This window comes from Giraffa tippelskirchi, chromosome 4 (assembly GCF_054371585.1).
Source record: "Giraffa tippelskirchi isolate mGirTip1 chromosome 4, T2T-mGirTip1v1.2.pri, whole genome shotgun sequence".
Taxonomy (NCBI): Eukaryota; Metazoa; Chordata; class Mammalia; order Artiodactyla; family Giraffidae; genus Giraffa; species Giraffa tippelskirchi.
Window position 1 is genome coordinate 205,837,482 of NC_137278.1, and position 15,563 is coordinate 205,853,044.

Below are 15,563 nucleotides of genomic sequence, written 5' to 3' on the forward strand. Positions count from 1 at the left end.
AACATCTGACACGAAGGCACAACTGGCTTCATTAGGGGCTGGTGCTTCTGACCTGTCTGTGGTCTCCTAGCAGTTAACCTCAATGTACCAGGGGGTCTGCCTAAGACTCAGGTGAAGAGTCAGTCATGAGCCCTTGGGCGGTGCCTGTGTGATCTCAGTTCAGACCAGAGTGGGGGCTGGAGGGGGAGGTGGAGGATGGGGGGTCCCCTGCGCTTGGCCGGGGCTCCAGGCTTAGAAGGTCACAGCCTTAGAGTCGGCGCAGGAAGACAGGACCCGGCAGCCATCAGAGGCAAACCTCCTATTGGCTGAAGGGCAAACAGAAGCCCAAGGTCACATGGAGTCATAGCATAGCAAGGAGGAGAGCCAGGGTGTCCTCCTCTGAGCTCCTGCAGGGCTTCCTTCTGCTCTGCCATCCTGCTGTCCCAAGGTCCAAGGTTGACCCTGTCCCCAGGGCACGTCCACGGTCCACAGGGGCTCATTCCCGACCCCTGCCTAGCCTCCTGCGAGCCCGGCCTCACCTGGCCACTCAGAGGATGGAACCCCGGGTTGGAGCCGAGCTCTAGCGTGGCCGTGAGTGGCAGTTCCTACTGGGCAGCGGCTGGGGGATGAGTGTCGTTAAGGGGCAGGGAAAGGGGGCCCATCCTAGAAAGAGGCACAGGGAGGGGCTCCCTCCTCGGAAGAGCTCCGGCCTGAAGAGCACTGAGCGCTGGGGTCTCACTCGGCGTATCGCTTCCCAGTCCCCCCCCAACCACCACCTTCTGGGGCAGCAGACTTGAGGTGCTGGCTGCGGCCTGTGGAGCAAGTGGGTGTGGCTGGTCCTGAAATGTCGGTGTCTGAGCTGATGCGCTCCTCTTTATCCCATGGGCGCCTGAAAACCCTCCCTAACCTATGTGAGCTCCTCCCAGCAGAAGCCAGGGCCTGTTTATATAGGGTTGGTCACTATGCCCAGTAACCAAGGTTTGGTCTCCCAAGGTGACTGGGGTTAGGCCTCAGTACACCCATCTCACAGTACAGCCCAGTACACCTTCTGAGCCTCAGTAGAGCCATCTGTTAAATAAGGTCAAATGCCAGGTAAGGATGAATCAGACCGGGGGGTGGGGGCTGGTTTTGGGGAGACTGCCGAGGCTACATGACTGCTAAGGGGCTGGTCAGGGGCCCCAGGTGGGGCTAAAGTCAGCATGGAGCCACCAGACACTGGTTTATTGAACATCAGGGCTACCCCTGAGGAGCGGGATGGGGCTGGGTGCCTGCTTCTAGCGGGGCACAGCACAGAGCTGGTAGGGAGATGGGGTCACCAGGAAGGCAAAGACACCGTGGTCGCTGGGGCGGGGCTGCCCGGCAGGCACCGAGAAGCTGAAGTGCTGCAGGAGGCTGGTGAAGAAGAGGAAGAGCTCCATGCGGGCCAAGGGCTCCCCGAGGCATGCACGGCGGCCTGTGGGTGGGCACGGGGGCTCTGTGAGCCTGGGTCTACCCCTCCAAGACGCCCTCAGGTGGGGAAGCAAACGGGGCACCCTCCGCGCAAGCTACCTGCGGAGAAGGGTATGAAGGCCTCCTGCTTGACGAAGCGGCCCTGGGCATCCAGGAAGTGCTCCGGGTGGAAGCGGAAGGGCTTCTCCCAGATGGTCTCGTCCTTCAGCACTGACGACAGGTTGGTGATGAGTGTCGTCCCCTGGTGGCAAATATCTGGCTTGGGTGAGGTCTGGACTGGGTGGGGGGTGGTGCTGAGACCCGTGGCAGCAAACACACGTGGGCACACACGCTGCCTGTCACACACCCGGACTGTTCAAGTAACCCTCAGCCCAAGAAGCTTCTCAGCACCATCCCTGTCCCCATGGCAGGGTGCCCTTACTGCCCCTCAGTGCACGGGCTCCTCCAACACGTGACACATTCTAGTTTGTCTTCCCTGCCCGACTAGGGGCTCCGAGTGGACAGAGCCAGCCCTGCCTCTGCTCTCGTCTCCACGCCCACCCAGGCTGGGACATTCAGTACCTGTGGCCGTGAGGACGGGGTGGCTCGGATTGCAGTCCCGGCCACACCTGGCCACACTCACACTGGGGCTACCAGGTGGAGGTGGTGCGGAGCCGGGGCGGGGAGAGCCCCAGGCCTACCTTTGGGACGTGGAAGCCCTGCACCTCGATGTCACGGGATGTCATGTGGGGCACTCCCAGGGGGATGATGTCCGCAAAGCGTTGCACCTCATGGACCACGGCCATGGTGAAGGGCATGAGGGCCTGATCCCCCATCTCTGGTCGCCTCACCTGCCCTATCACCTCATCGATTTCCTGCTGGACCCGTCCTGCAAAACAAGTGTCCTCGCGGTGGTCAGACCCAAGGGCTGGGCTCCCGCCTCCTCCTGACGCCCAGGTAGGGCTGCATCCAGGCTGAGGAGGGCGCTGTGACCTACGAGCAGGGGCTCAGCCCCTGCACGGAGCTGCTGCCTGTGGCCAAACCAACCGAGCTCAGGGCCACGGGCTGGCCCCATCATACCTCGCCTATCTTACCCCCCCACCCCCACCCCGGGCTAGACTCACGCTGCACGTCTGGGTGCAGGATCATGAGCAGGAGAGCCCAGGCCAGCGTGGTCGAGGTGGTGACCATCCCGGCGGAGAACAGGTCGGCCACCACCAGGCGCAGGTTCTCATCATTGAAGCTGCTCTCGGGGTTCCCCTTGGCCTGGGTCACACCGGGAAGGTAAGCTCAAGGACGGAGAGAGGAAGTCCCCACATGGCCTCCCACCCTGCTCCGCTCAGCCCAGGCGTCTGATCTCTGGCTGATACAGAGGCCTGAGTTTGCCTCCTGGGCTCCCAACACACATCCCTGTCCCGATCACCTTACCTCCTTCACGTCATCCAGGAAGGCATCGATCAGGTGTCGGGGTGGCTGGGTCGGGTCCCGGGTCATCTTCTGCTCAGTGATCAGCTCATCAATCAGGGCCATGAAGGCCTTCTGCCCCGGGAAGATCTTGGCGGCCAGCCCTGGGATCCGTAGGAGCACTGGCACAGCTTCCACCACCTGTGCGGGTCACAGCTGTGGGGCCCTGGGAAGCTGGGACCTCCTGGTGCTCATGCACTCACCAGTCAAGTCCCAGCCTCTTCCAGTGGCCCCACCATCGACATTGCTCCTCCCTAAGTTCAGACCCTGCACCTCTCTCCTGGCCCTGTGCCCGGAAAGATGGACCTAAAACGTACATCTCATGGGTGCTGCTGCCTTCCAAAGAGTCCTTCCACCCCTAAGCGCGGTGACTTCCACCCGGCCTCTCTCATCTGGGTTGTCTGCCATCTCGCCACTTCCAAGCCTTTTCCTTGCAGCCCTTGGAAAGCCCTCTCCCGCACTGGCCGTCGACACAAGTCCTCCTCCTGGGGGGACCCGTTGGAGGACCGAGGCCGCCTCTACGGAGCTCCCTTCTCGTACCTGGCGCACTAAGTTAGACTCTTCCTTCAGGGCATCCTCCGTGAAGTCCAACAGCTTGACGAGGCGAGGATCCTTGTACTCGAAGCGGCACCCGAAGGTCAGGGAGGCGATCACGTTGCTCACTGCTTTATTCAGGAGGTCCTTGGGGCTAAAGGGGCGTCCTGGAAGGGGACGGTGCAAGGCAGGGTGTCGCCTCCATCTCTTCTTTCCCAGACCTCTCCAAACCTGTGCCATGGGCCTCAGCCCCAGCACTCACTCACCGGCCTGGTCGGCGAAGGCGGCACAGAGGCACGAGGCCTCCTCGGTCACCCACTGCTCCAGTGACTTCTTCCCCAGGCCGAAGTTGCGCAGGGTGGACAGGGAGAAGCGCCGCTGCTCGCGCCAGGCGTTCCCATAACGCGCGAGGATCACTCCTGGGGGCGGGGCGGGCTCGTGGGCGTGGCTCGTGCCTGGCCCCGCCCCGCTCGGGGCTCTGCCCACAGCCCCGCCCCGTGGGGGAGGTCTCGGCCCCGCCCCGCCCACACTGGCCTCGCCCTCCCCTCCCAAATCCCGCCCACTTTGACACCCCCTTCCATCTGGGGACTGGTCCCATTTGCTGTCGGCCCACAACTGCTCCCAGAGTCTCCGCTTCTAGGGGCCTGTCTTGGCTCCACTGTTTATTTTACCCACCGAGACCCCGTTTGCCACGTGGGGAAGCTCCTGGTCCGCCCCTGCCCTGCTCACCCCAACTTTGTCCTCTTCCCTGCCCACCCCGACGTCCCCTTCTCGCTCGTAATGGCCCTTGGCCGCCCTCTCTTAGTAAGGCCCCGGCTGTCTGCCTCATCCAGTTTCTCCTTCCCCAACGCTTGGCACAGTCTCCTTTCGCCACGTGCCGCCCCCTCAAATCTTTTGCTCTTTCCTGCACCGAATGTCCCTAACCCTGCCTATGCCTTCAGGGACGCGGCCTGCCGTCTCCGCTTGCCTTCCGCGCGCGGCCCGTAACCTATGTGCTCGTAGACGGCCGGAGGTGGACGGTCGGAAGTGTCCTGGCTGCGGTCCACCAGCGCCTCGTGCACCGCCGCCAGCCCGTTGAGCACGACCACCGGCGTCCAGACCTGCTGCAGGCTGAAGACGTTCCCGAAGCGGCGCTGCAGCTGCAGGCCAAAGGTCGAGGGTGTTTGGCAAGCCCAGGCCCCGCCAGGCTGTGGGCCCAGCCTCCTGGCGATACTCTTGGGGCACCTCTGAGCCGGCCTCCTTTCGCGAGCAACTGCAAGGACTTTAGTCTTGTGAACTGGGGTCTTACATCCACTAGTTTTGAGGATCTCAAGTTGGATCAGACCATCCTACTCATAGAGCCACCTATGACTGTGCCAGGGTCACCAAAATGGTCAGTAGGCCAAGTTAGCATCCTATTTTACAGGTGAAGAAACTGAGGGTCATAGCGGGGAGCAGGGAGGCCCAAGGTCTCATGGAGGCAAAAGATTTGAACTGTGCCTCTCTCAACCTCAACTTTCCTGATTTAAACAGGGCTCATGACCAGACCCGTCTCCCCCATTCTCAAGACCTTTCCTCCCAATGTAACCCTCAGGGACTCGGGCTCACATAATTTAAGAGCTGGCCGACTGAATCCCCAGCCTGTCGCCATGCTGTAAACCACTCCCACCCTCTGGCCTTTGTCCTCTCTGACCTCTGTTGGGAAAATCCAAACTGTCCTGGGGCCCAGAACAAACGCCCTCCCTTAGGAAGTCTCTCAAATCCGCCTCCTCTTCTTGGCCCAGTTCCTCTTCCGGCCTGTGGCTTCACCCAGCGCCCACTGTCTGCTGCTAGGTGGGGCCCTAGGACCACCGCTGCCCACTCCCTACCCCACCGTCCTCACCTGGTTAAAGCTGGGACGCGGGTCCTCGAAGTCCACCTGCAGCAGGTTACCCAGCACCGGCAGCGGCGTGGGGCCTGGGGGGTAGCGTGCGGCCCAACGTGCGCGCCGGTGCATCAGGTCCAGCAAGAGCAGGAAGATGAGCACGGCCACGGCCAGGGGCCCCAGCGTGTCCCCAGACAGCAGCCCCATGGCTGCCTCCGTGTGTGCTGGGCTCCTCACCACACCGGCACCTAGGACCAGGCCAGCAGGGCACTCTCACCCCACCTCCAGGGCTCGGCCAGTCCGGGGCCTCTTTATAAAGGGAGCGGAGAACCGGCCTTTGCCCTCTGCCCTGAGGTATCTTGTCAGGGAGATTGTGCTGCCAGAGGGGACAGAGAGGGGTCAAGGAGAGTCACGTGCAGGGGCGGACACTGTCCCTCCTGTGTGCGCTCCACGTGCTTCGGGAGGGTGGCTGGAGATCACAAGAAGTGCCCTCTCCCCCGAGCCTGACTCCCCAGCTCGGCAGATTCCGAGGAAGAATCCAGGGGCTTGGGAATGGATTCTGCCACCCACCTGTCACCTGTCACCCTCTAATGGGGTCACAGTCTCATTCCCAGAACCTGTCCCTGTCCTCCTCCTGAGCGGCCTTCACCTCCCAAGTACGTTGCTGGTCCTTGCCCAGTGCTGGACGGAGGACCTAATGCTCAGAGGGACCACCGGTAAAGTTCTTGGTGTCCCCTCACTTCTGACTAATACACTCAACACACAACAGAACCACACACTCATAAACCACATTTACACATATTCACATACTGACTACCCCATGCTCACATGCCTATCTACACACCCACAGAACCACATGCATGAACGCCTGTGTGACCCCTTTCCACTCACAGAGACCCAGCACCAAGGTCTCCAGTTCTCAGTAGCTGCCTGGACTCAACCAACCTCCCCGCACCTGGAGGCTGCTCACGCTGATGCCGGCACCTTCACCTGGCTGGCTGCTGCCTCAGTTTCCACCTGTTGTGGCTGTGGAGTTCGAATCTGGGGTAGGGAGGCAGCAGGATTGTTTTCTAAAACCCGTGCATCCTCCCCACAAACCCACAAACTACCCCCTCAAAACACATATAACCAAGTCATATTTACAGCAGTGATCTTCAAATATTTACTTATACCTTTTGAATAACTGTCCCCTCACACATTGTACGTTAATGTCTAATGTTTTTCATCACACATCAAAATAGTTTAAAAATATACCATTTCTGCCATATTGTACATAGTGACATTTAAAAATAATTATGTTACTCTTTTAAATGTTTTACTAGTCTTCCTTCATCTACCTGCCGGCGCGGTGTACTATTTTCAGGGGTCTGTGGGGAAAACAGCCCCTCCCCATGAGGTTGCTGTGGAGTCATCACAGGTGGGGACCGCTGACAGGTCCTAAGGGGACTGACTCATGTAGCACAAAGAGAGGTCATACAGCTTGATCAGAAATGGTTGACCAATGGTGTGCGTGTGTGAGAAGACTCTGTAGGGATTCCCTGTGTTCTCAGCAAAGTGTCAAACAAAGCCCCCCTCTACAGCCCCCTGTCGCCCCCCCCCCCACGGGCTGCCTGTGTGGTCATCTCAGGGCTCCGTGGCAGGAACCTAGACACGCCGACAGGAACGGATGACCCCTAACGTGTGTGAGTAGTCTTGGAATATGGTTCCACATTCATACGTGAAGGGGGTAGTGGTGAGCGGGACATCTGCCTGGGGTTACACATCCTCTTGACATTCCAGGTCCAGGAACCTACGACCGAAGCCCCTACTCCTAGCCCTCTGTCAGGAAAACGCACACAGAAGCTGGATGTCCACTGAGGGCCATGTGCCGGATTAGGTGTTGCCCATCTGTTGAAACCTCGCGGCACCCCAGCAGCAATTTTTGTGTGTGTGTTGGGGCATAGCCAGTAAACATGTTGTGACAGTTTCAGGTGAAGAGTGAAGGGAAACTTTTTATTTTGTATTGGGGCATAGCCAGTTAACATGTTGTGAGAGTTTCAGGTGTCCAGTGAAGGGACTCAGCCATACATGCGCGTGCATCCATTCTCCCCCCTCCCACCAGCAGCTCCCACTTTGTAGAGGAGGAGACTTAGGCTCCCAGAGGGACAGTGACTGGACCCAGGATGCCCAGGATGACAGGTTAGAGTTACATGCCTGGTCTCTGGAGCCCTCCTGCTCTCCTTCTGGTGCTACTGGGAGGAGAGCATTTTCACGGGGACAAGCTTCTCTGTGACCCAGCAACATGGAGACGGGTGGGCTCCGTAGTCAGGGAATGACTGTCAGGGGTTGGAGAGCCCCAACGAAGGCCCAGGTAGGCAGGTGCCTTAGGGCTTCCCTGAGAGCTCAGTTGGTAAAGAATATGCCTGCAATACAGGTTCGATTCGTGGGTCAGGAAGATCCACTGGAGAAGGGATAGGCTACCCACTCCAGGATTCTTGGGCTTCAATTGTGGCTCAGCTGGTAAAGAATCCGCCCACAATGCGGGAGACCTGGGTTCAATCCCTGGGTTGGGAATGTCTTCCCCTGGAGAAGGGAAGGGCTACCCACTCCAGTATTCTGGCCTGGAGAATTCCATGGATTGTATAGGTTTGCAAAGAGTTGGACATCATTGAGCAACTTTCACTTTCGGAGACAGACTCCTATGTTGCTTCCTTCCTGTGTTTTTTTTTTTTTAATTAACCAAACTTTCATTTTAAAAAGCTTAATTGTCATCAAAGAAATATGTATACATAGTTTGATGAGTCAAAGTTTTATAACTTGGAAAAAGTCTGCTGTTTGTCCTGACCCTCTTTACCCACAGTTCTCACGGCCCAGGGTGGAAATCTTTCTAGCTTCCAACTTTCTAGATGGAGCTTTTGATTTTGCCTCCAGTGTTCTAAATAGAAAGCTTATCCTGCTTTGTCTTGATTGCTCAGATATAAACAGTATCTAATGAATTCTTACATCGCAAGATGAGGATTTACCTCTGAGAACAACTGAACACTTTATGCCACCTCCAACACACATCTCACCTCTCTCTAGTCTTCCACTATAATTATATCCTAGGTTTTGGCATTCTAAGTGTTTTGAGTGATGACATGTTTCAGTTCAGTTGCTCAGTCATGTCTGACTCTTTGCGACCCCATGGATCACAGCAAGCCAGGCCTTCCTGTCCATCACCAACTCCCAGAGCTTGCTCAAGCTCATGTCCATTGAGTTGGTCCAGCCATCTCATCCTCTGTCGTCCCCTTTTCCTCCCTTCAATCTTTTCCAGCATCAGGGTCTTTTCCAATGAGTCAGCTCTTTGCATCATGTGGCCAAAGTATTGGAGTTTCAGCCTCAACATCAGTCCTTCCAATGAATATTCAGGACTGATTTCTTTTAGGATGGACTTGTTGGATCTCCTTGCAATCCAAGGGACTCTCAGGAGTCTTCTCCAACACCAGAGTTCAAAAGCATCAATTCTTTGGCACTCAGCTTTCTTTATAGTCCAACTCTCACATCCATTCATGACTACTGGAAAAACCATAGCCTTGAGTAGATGGACCTTTGTTGGCAAAGTAATGTCTCTGCTTTTTAATATGCTGTCTAGGTTGGTCATAACTTTCCTTCCAAGGAGTAAGCGTCTTTTAATTTCTTGGCTGTAATCACCATCGTCAGTGATTTTGGAGCCCCCCAAAATAAAGTCTGTCACTGTTTTCATTGTTTTCCCATCTATTTGCCATGAAGTGATGGGACCGGTAGCCATGATCTTAGTTTTCTAAATGTTGAGGTTTTCACTCTTTTTCACTCTCCTCTTTCACTTTCATCAAGAAGCTCTTTAGTTCTTCTTCACTTTCTGCCATAAGGGTGGTGTCATCTGCATATTGAGGTTATTGATATTTCTCCCGGCAATCTTGATTCCAGCTTGCGCTTCATCAGCCCAGTGTTTCTGCGTATAAGCTAAATAAGCAGGGTGACAATATACAGCTTTGACGTACTCCTTTTCCTATTTGGAACCTGTTATTCCATCTCCAGTTCTGTTTTTTCCTGACCTGCATGCACATTTCTCAAGAGGCAGGTCAGGTGGTCTGGTATTCCCATCTCTTGAAGAATTTTCCACAGTTTATTGTGATCCACACAAAGGCTTTGGCATAAACAATAAAGCAGAAATAGATATTTTCCTGGAACTCTCCTGCTTTTTCGATGATGCAACGGATGTTGGCAAATTGATTTCTGGTTCCTCTGCCTTTTCTAAAGCCAGCATGAACATCTGGAAGTTCACGGTTCACATACTGTTGAAGCCGGGCTTGGAGAATTTTGAGCATTACTTTACTAGAGTGTGAGATGAGTGCAATTGTACGGTAGTTTCAGCATTCTTTGGCATTGCCTTTCTTTGGGACTGGAATGAAAACTGACCTTTTCCAGTCCTGTGGTCACTGAGTTTTCCAAATTTGCTGGCTTATTGAGTGCAGCACTTTCACAGCATCATCTTTTAGGATTTGTAGTAGCTCAACCGGAATTCCATCACCTCCTCTAGCTTTGTTTGTAGTGATGTTTCCTAAGGCCCACTTGACTTCACATTCCAGGATGTCTGGCTCTAGGTGAGTGATCACACCATTGTGATTATCTGGGTTGTCAAGATCCTTTTTGTCCAGTTCTTCTGTGTATTCTTGACATCTTTAGTTGCTAAGAATTAAGTATCATTTTTGCTTTATTTGCTGACTTTTATATCATTTTGGCTTTTAAATCCCTCTCCCACACAGTGGGCTCTTTTTGATTCATTTCTTAAACATTAAGGAACTATTTCAATAGAGTAAAATCCATTCTTTTTAGCGTACCATTCTGTGAGTTTTGACAGATGTATACAACTGTTAAATTGCCAACAGCCAAGATACAGAACAGATCTAATCAGTGCAGAAAATTCCCCCATACTCGATTATACTCAACCCTTGCCCCACTTCCAGCCCCTGACATCCAGTGAATGGTTTTCTGGCCCCATAGTTTTGCCTTGGCAAGATGGTCTTATACCTGGAAACATGCCAGTACATAGTCTGTATTCATTTGGCCATGCAGCAGGCTTCCAGGATCTCAGTTCCCCGACCAGGGAGCAAACCGGGCCCCCTGCAGTGGAAGCAGAGAGCCCTGAGCCCAGGACCACAGGGACGTCCCCAGTATGTCGCTGTGAGGCTTTCACTGAGCACAGGACACCTAGCTGTGTGTCGTGGTGGTTTGTTCCTTCTCATTGCCGGGTAGTTGACCCTTGTATGGACGGACCACAGTCTATCCACCGACCACGAAAGAAGCATTTGGATTGTTTCCAGCTCTGGGCACTTTCAGCTGAAACCACTATAATATTCATGTACCAGTTTTGTGTGAATATAGGCTTTCCTTTTACTTAGGTAAACACCTCACAGTGGGGGTGAGGTCATGTGGTCATGTGTACTTAGTTTGTAGGAAACTGTGAAACTTTCCAAAGTGGCTGGTTTCCACTTTGCATTCTCACCAGCAATGAACGAGAGGGTCCATTTGATCCATATCATTTCCAGCATTTTCCTTTTTTAAAGTCATTCTAATAGGCTGGTGACTGTATAGTCCATGGAATTCTCCAGGCCAGAATACTGGAGTGGGTAGCCTTTGCCTTCTCCAGGGGATCTTCCTGACCCAGGAATCGAACCAGGATCTCCTGCCTTGCAGGCAGATTCTTTACCAACTGAGCTATGAGGGAAGCTCATTCATGCAGCCATGAATTTAAAAGATATTTGCTCCTTGGAAGTAAAGCTATGACAAACCTAGACAGTGTATTAAAAATCAGAGACATTACTTTGCCAAAAAAGGTCCATATAGTCAAAGCTATGGAGAAGGAAATGGCAACGCACTCCAGTATTCTTGCCTGGAGAATCCTAGGGATGGTGGAGCCTGGTGGGCTGCCGTCTATAGGATCGCACGGAGTCGGACACGACTGAAGCAACTTAGCAGCAGCAGCAATAGGCTTGTAGCATCATTTTGTTTAGCTCAAAATTGAGGGTTTACATTTTAAAACTATGTAAACAGTATTCCTGGGTCATCTAGTATACTATAATCAGTCTTTGCATATAATTTGGCCATTTTCCTCTTTTTTAAATGTTAGTTTTCTCTGTACCTATAATTAATACATCTAAATTTTCTATTAAAAACAACTAATCTCCTTGCTATACATTTAAGACAAATTAGGTGGTTTATCAATATGATCATTTCCCTGGGGACATACTTCATGAAACCCTCCACCCTTTTCCCACCCAGACGGACGTCCTTGACGTCGGAAGCTCACTGTCCTGGGACCTCCCTTCACCGCCATTCTGCAGAGTAGGTCACGTCTTTCACGTGTGGGAGCCCATGTTATCTTTTATTTTAGGGGGAGCACAACCTCCAGTTGCTTCCTGAGGGGTAGTCCTGAGATATTATTACCTGTCTAAAAAGGTCTTACTGCGTATTTAACTCAGTTTGGCTAGGTACAGAATTTTAGACGAGAAATAATTTTCTCACAGACTTTGAAAATCCTCCTTTTCTTCTGGCTTCAAAGGTTGGTGTTGAAAAGTCTGATGAAACTTAATAGACTTCTTTTCTCATATCTCTGGAAGTTTTTAGGTTCTTCTTTTCATCCTAGGTATTTCAATATTTCCTGATGACATAATCTGGGGTGGGTCTCCTTCATCCATTTTCCTGGACACTTGGCGATTCCTTCTCTTCTGCAAACTCAGGTCCTGCATCTTCAGAAAAGTTCTCAATAACACATGAATGGTATTTATTTGGGATCTTTCCCTGCCACCCCAGTTTGCTGACTCTGTTCCTTCTTTCAGAAAGATCTATGATTTAGCTGTTGGAGTTCCTGATCGCTCAGTTCTTTCTGAGAAAATGCCTTTTTTTTTCAATTTTATCTTCTACACTCTGATTGGATTTTTAATTCCCATGATCATATTTCTGTTTTTGAATAACTAGAAGTTGTAGGGACTTCCTGGTGGTCCAGTGGTTAAGAATCCACCTTCCAATTCAGGGAATGCCGGTTAGATCCCTGGTCGGGGACTAAGATCCCACATGCCATGGGGCAGCTAAGCCCGTGGCCAGCAACTAGAGAGAAGCCTGTGCATTTGAGCTAGAGAAAAAAAAAAAAAAGCCCAAGCGCCGAAATGAAGAGTCCATGCACCACCAGAGGCTCAATGCAGCCAAACGAAATTTAAAAAAAGAAAGAAAGAATAAAAGATTATTGTTGGAACATTTTTATTTTAGCACCTGTCCTTGTTTTGTGAATGCAGCATTTATGTCTAAAGACATCAACTATTGATAGTCTCTAGTGTCGGCAGCATGCACTGACAGTGGACCAATGCATAACTGAGCCCTTGACATGTCGCCTCAGGCTTCTCTCTTCCTCCTTGTCATGCAGCCCGTCGGGGAGACCTTAAGGCCAGTGTGGGGGCCGATGGATAAGTGCTACCCCATGACCACTCAGGTGGGTAAGGGCTGGGGTCTCCACCTTCCCTGGAGTGGGGTGGCTGTCCTGGGCCTCCTTGGTGGGCACACACAGAAAGAGGATGGCCCAGGCAGGGAAGGACTCCCGGGCACTCAGAGCTGTATGTGACGGCCGCTGTTTCCCTCTGTAGAGACGCAGAGTCAGGAGTGGGAAGAAGCGCGACTCTGCGGTAAGTGAGGCCTGGCCAGGAAGGGCCCTGGGCTGGGGGCTGTCGCCTGTCAGTGCTCCCTGAGACAGGAACTCTGTGACCAGCACAGGGTCAGGGTCCCAGGGATAGCGGCGGGGCTCCTTAGGAAACTTACAGCCCGACCACACCTCAAGCTGGGAAGGAAGGGGCTTCCCTGGAGAAACAAAGAACTATACACCCCAAGTGTGCACAGCAGGAGGGGGGATACACACTCCAAGTGTGCCCAGCAGGAGGGGTAGGGCATCAGGGGGCCTTTCTGCCCATATTCTGCCCTCTTGCTCCTCCTTGCAGGCCATGACCCCCAAGGCAATGGGAGGACCGAATCATGCTGCCCCCAAGAAGGAGACTGCTGTCTTGTCTAGGGAGGAGGGGGAGCTGGGGCCCCTGGGGGAGGAAGCAGCCAGCCTCATCCCTGGTGCGAAGGGGGTGACTGAGAAGGAAGAGGTGGCAGGGACCCCAGGATGGCCGGTAAGGAAGCCTGGTGCTCAACTGCAACACTGTCCCCGTGTAGGTCCTACTGGGAAGTCCCCGGGCTCTGCAGGGTGGAGTGCAGAGGCCAGGCCCATGCCACCGTGGCAACGGTAGGGGGAGGCCGGGGCATGCCAAGACCACTGGGTCAAAATGCCATCCCGCTGGAGCAACAGCTCTGTGTGCAGGGGAGAGGTGCAGACACGGTCTGAGCGGCGAGTGGATCTGAACCCTGGCCTCCCCCGACTTCTTGTGAAGCGAGGCCCGTTTCCAACCTGCACAATGTAGAACCTGCCTCATCCCACCCCGTGCCCCTTCTCCCTCCCTAGGAGAATAAGAAGGCCCGAAAGGAGATGGCCCTGTACATTTCTGGTAAGACAGCAGACCCCACCCTGTACAGTAGGACTGCCCTGCTCCCTCATCTCAGGGACCCTGCAGAGGTCACAGATGGCTGAGCTCCTCCCCGACCCTCCTGGCCCAGGGAGGGGTTGGGGACGAAGCCTAGGTAGCCCGATGCCCAGTCTTTCCTGAACGAGCCCCCTGCGTCCTTCTTCCTTCTTGGGTTGAAAGGACTTGAGGCCACTCCCGTTGGGCTGCAGGAAGGTTTCTGGCCTTTTAGCAATGCTGACCTGTTCTCTTGGCAACAGAGGGTACCCTAGCCCTGGGCAAGGTGCCTTCCAGCAAGGAACCCACAGGGCGTGTCTGTTTGTGCTTTTTAGCGGCTTCTGAGGTGGACATCGTGGAGGAAAGGCCCAGGGGCTGGGTCCCCCAGCTCTTGAGGAAGCTCTGGCTGGGCTGGTTCCCCGCCTCTGACATCCCCAAGACTCAGAGCCACGAGTGACACTGCGTCCAATAAATGCACAGTTGTTGCTTCTGCAGGCCCGGTTTCGTCCTTGCAGGGGCCTCAAGTTTCCACAAACTCAGTGCGGCTTCGTCCACGCCCCCTGTCCCCACAAGCTGCAGGAACACCACCTCCTGCCACTAAGCCCACGACAGTGGGTATGCTGGAGACTCAAGGGGGCCCTGGCTGGTCTCCTGAGTCAGTGTCAAGGGATAGACCCAGTTCCCTGAATGTTAACATCTGACACGAAGGCACAACTGGCTTCATTAGGGGCTGGTGCTTCTGACCTGTCTGTGGTCTCCTAGCAGTTAACCTCAATGTACCAGGGGGTCTGCCTAAGACTCAGGTGAAGAGTCAGTCATGAGCCCTTGGGCGGTGCCTGTGTGATCTCAGTTCAGACCAGAGTGGGGGCTGGAGGGGGAGGTGGAGGATGGGGGGTCCCCTGCGCTTGGCCGGGGCTCCAGGCTTAGAAGGTCACAGCCTTAGAGTCGGCGCAGGAAGACAGGACCCGGCAGCCATCAGAGGCAAACCTCCTATTGGCTGAAGGGCAAACAGAAGCCCAAGGTCACATGGAGTCATAGCATAGCAAGGAGGAGAGCCAGGGTGTCCTCCTCTGAGCTCCTGCAGGGCTTCCTTCTGCTCTGCCATCCTGCTGTCCCAAGGTCCAAGGTTGACCCTGTCCCCAGGGCACGTCCACGGTCCACAGGGGCTCATTCCTGGCCCCCGCCTAGACTCCTGCGAGCCCGGCCTCACCTGGCCACTCAGAGGATGGAACCCCGGGTTGGAGCCGAGCTCTAGCGTGGCCGTGAGCGGCAGTTCCTACTGGGCAGCGGCTGGGGGATGAGTGTCGTTAAGGGGCAGGGAAAGGGGGCCCATCCTAGAAAGAGGCACAGGGAGGGGCTCCCTCCTCGGAAGAGCTCCGGCCTGAAGAGCACTGAGCGCTGGGGTCTCACTCGGCGTATCGCTTCCCAGTCCCCTCCCCCGACCACCACCTTCTGGGGCAGCAGACTTGAGGTGCTGGCTGACCTGCGGCCGGTGGAGCAAAGTGAGAGTGGCCTGAAATGTCGGTGTCTGAGCTGATGCGCTCCTCTTTATCCCATGGGCGCCTGAAAACCCTCCCTAACCTATGTGAGCTCCTCCCAGCAGAAGCCAGGGCCTGTTTATATAGGGTTGGTCACTATGCCCAGTAACCAAGGTTGGGTCTCCCAAGGTGACTGGGGTTAGGCCTCAGTACACCCATCTCACAGTACAGCCCAGTACACCTTCTGAGCCTCAGTAGAGCCATCTGTTAAATGAGGTCAAATGCTAGGTAAGG

The 15,563-nt window shown here is 54.4% G+C and overlaps 2 protein-coding genes across 4 annotated transcripts; one reads left to right on the plus strand and one right to left on the minus strand.

Annotated features, from left to right (window-relative positions):
* Window positions 1-1,173: 1,173 nt before the first annotated feature.
* Window positions 1,174-6,287, minus strand: CYP2D6 (cytochrome P450 family 2 subfamily D member 6). Of its 3 annotated transcripts, none has more exons than XM_081587788.1 (9): window positions 5,267-6,287; window positions 4,373-4,544; window positions 3,672-3,824; window positions 3,412-3,572; window positions 2,836-3,012; window positions 2,532-2,673; window positions 2,109-2,296; window positions 1,528-1,669; window positions 1,174-1,432 (listed from the first exon to the last, which is right to left on the minus strand). In XM_081587788.1, exons 1-9 carry the CDS (start codon window positions 5,453-5,455, stop codon window positions 1,254-1,256), a joined length of 1,503 nt encoding a protein of 500 aa, XP_081443914.1. In that variant the 5' UTR covers window positions 5,456-6,287; the 3' UTR covers window positions 1,174-1,253. The 3 variants fall into 3 exon arrangements, with proteins under 3 accessions (XP_081443914.1, XP_081443913.1, XP_081443915.1); XM_081587787.1 differs by having other exon boundaries at window positions 1,235-1,432; window positions 2,109-2,340; window positions 2,510-2,673; XM_081587789.1 differs by lacking the exon at window positions 3,672-3,824 and having other exon boundaries at window positions 1,235-1,432.
* LOC145545736 (uncharacterized) lies at window positions 6,105-14,283 on the plus strand. The gene is made up of 7 exons (XM_081590533.1): window positions 6,105-6,294; window positions 6,571-6,665; window positions 12,666-12,731; window positions 12,883-12,921; window positions 13,231-13,407; window positions 13,737-13,779; window positions 14,127-14,283. Exons 1-7 carry the CDS (start codon window positions 6,105-6,107, stop codon window positions 14,246-14,248), a joined length of 732 nt encoding a protein of 243 aa, XP_081446659.1. The 3' UTR covers window positions 14,249-14,283.
* The last annotated feature ends 1,280 nt before the right edge of the window (window positions 14,284-15,563 follow it).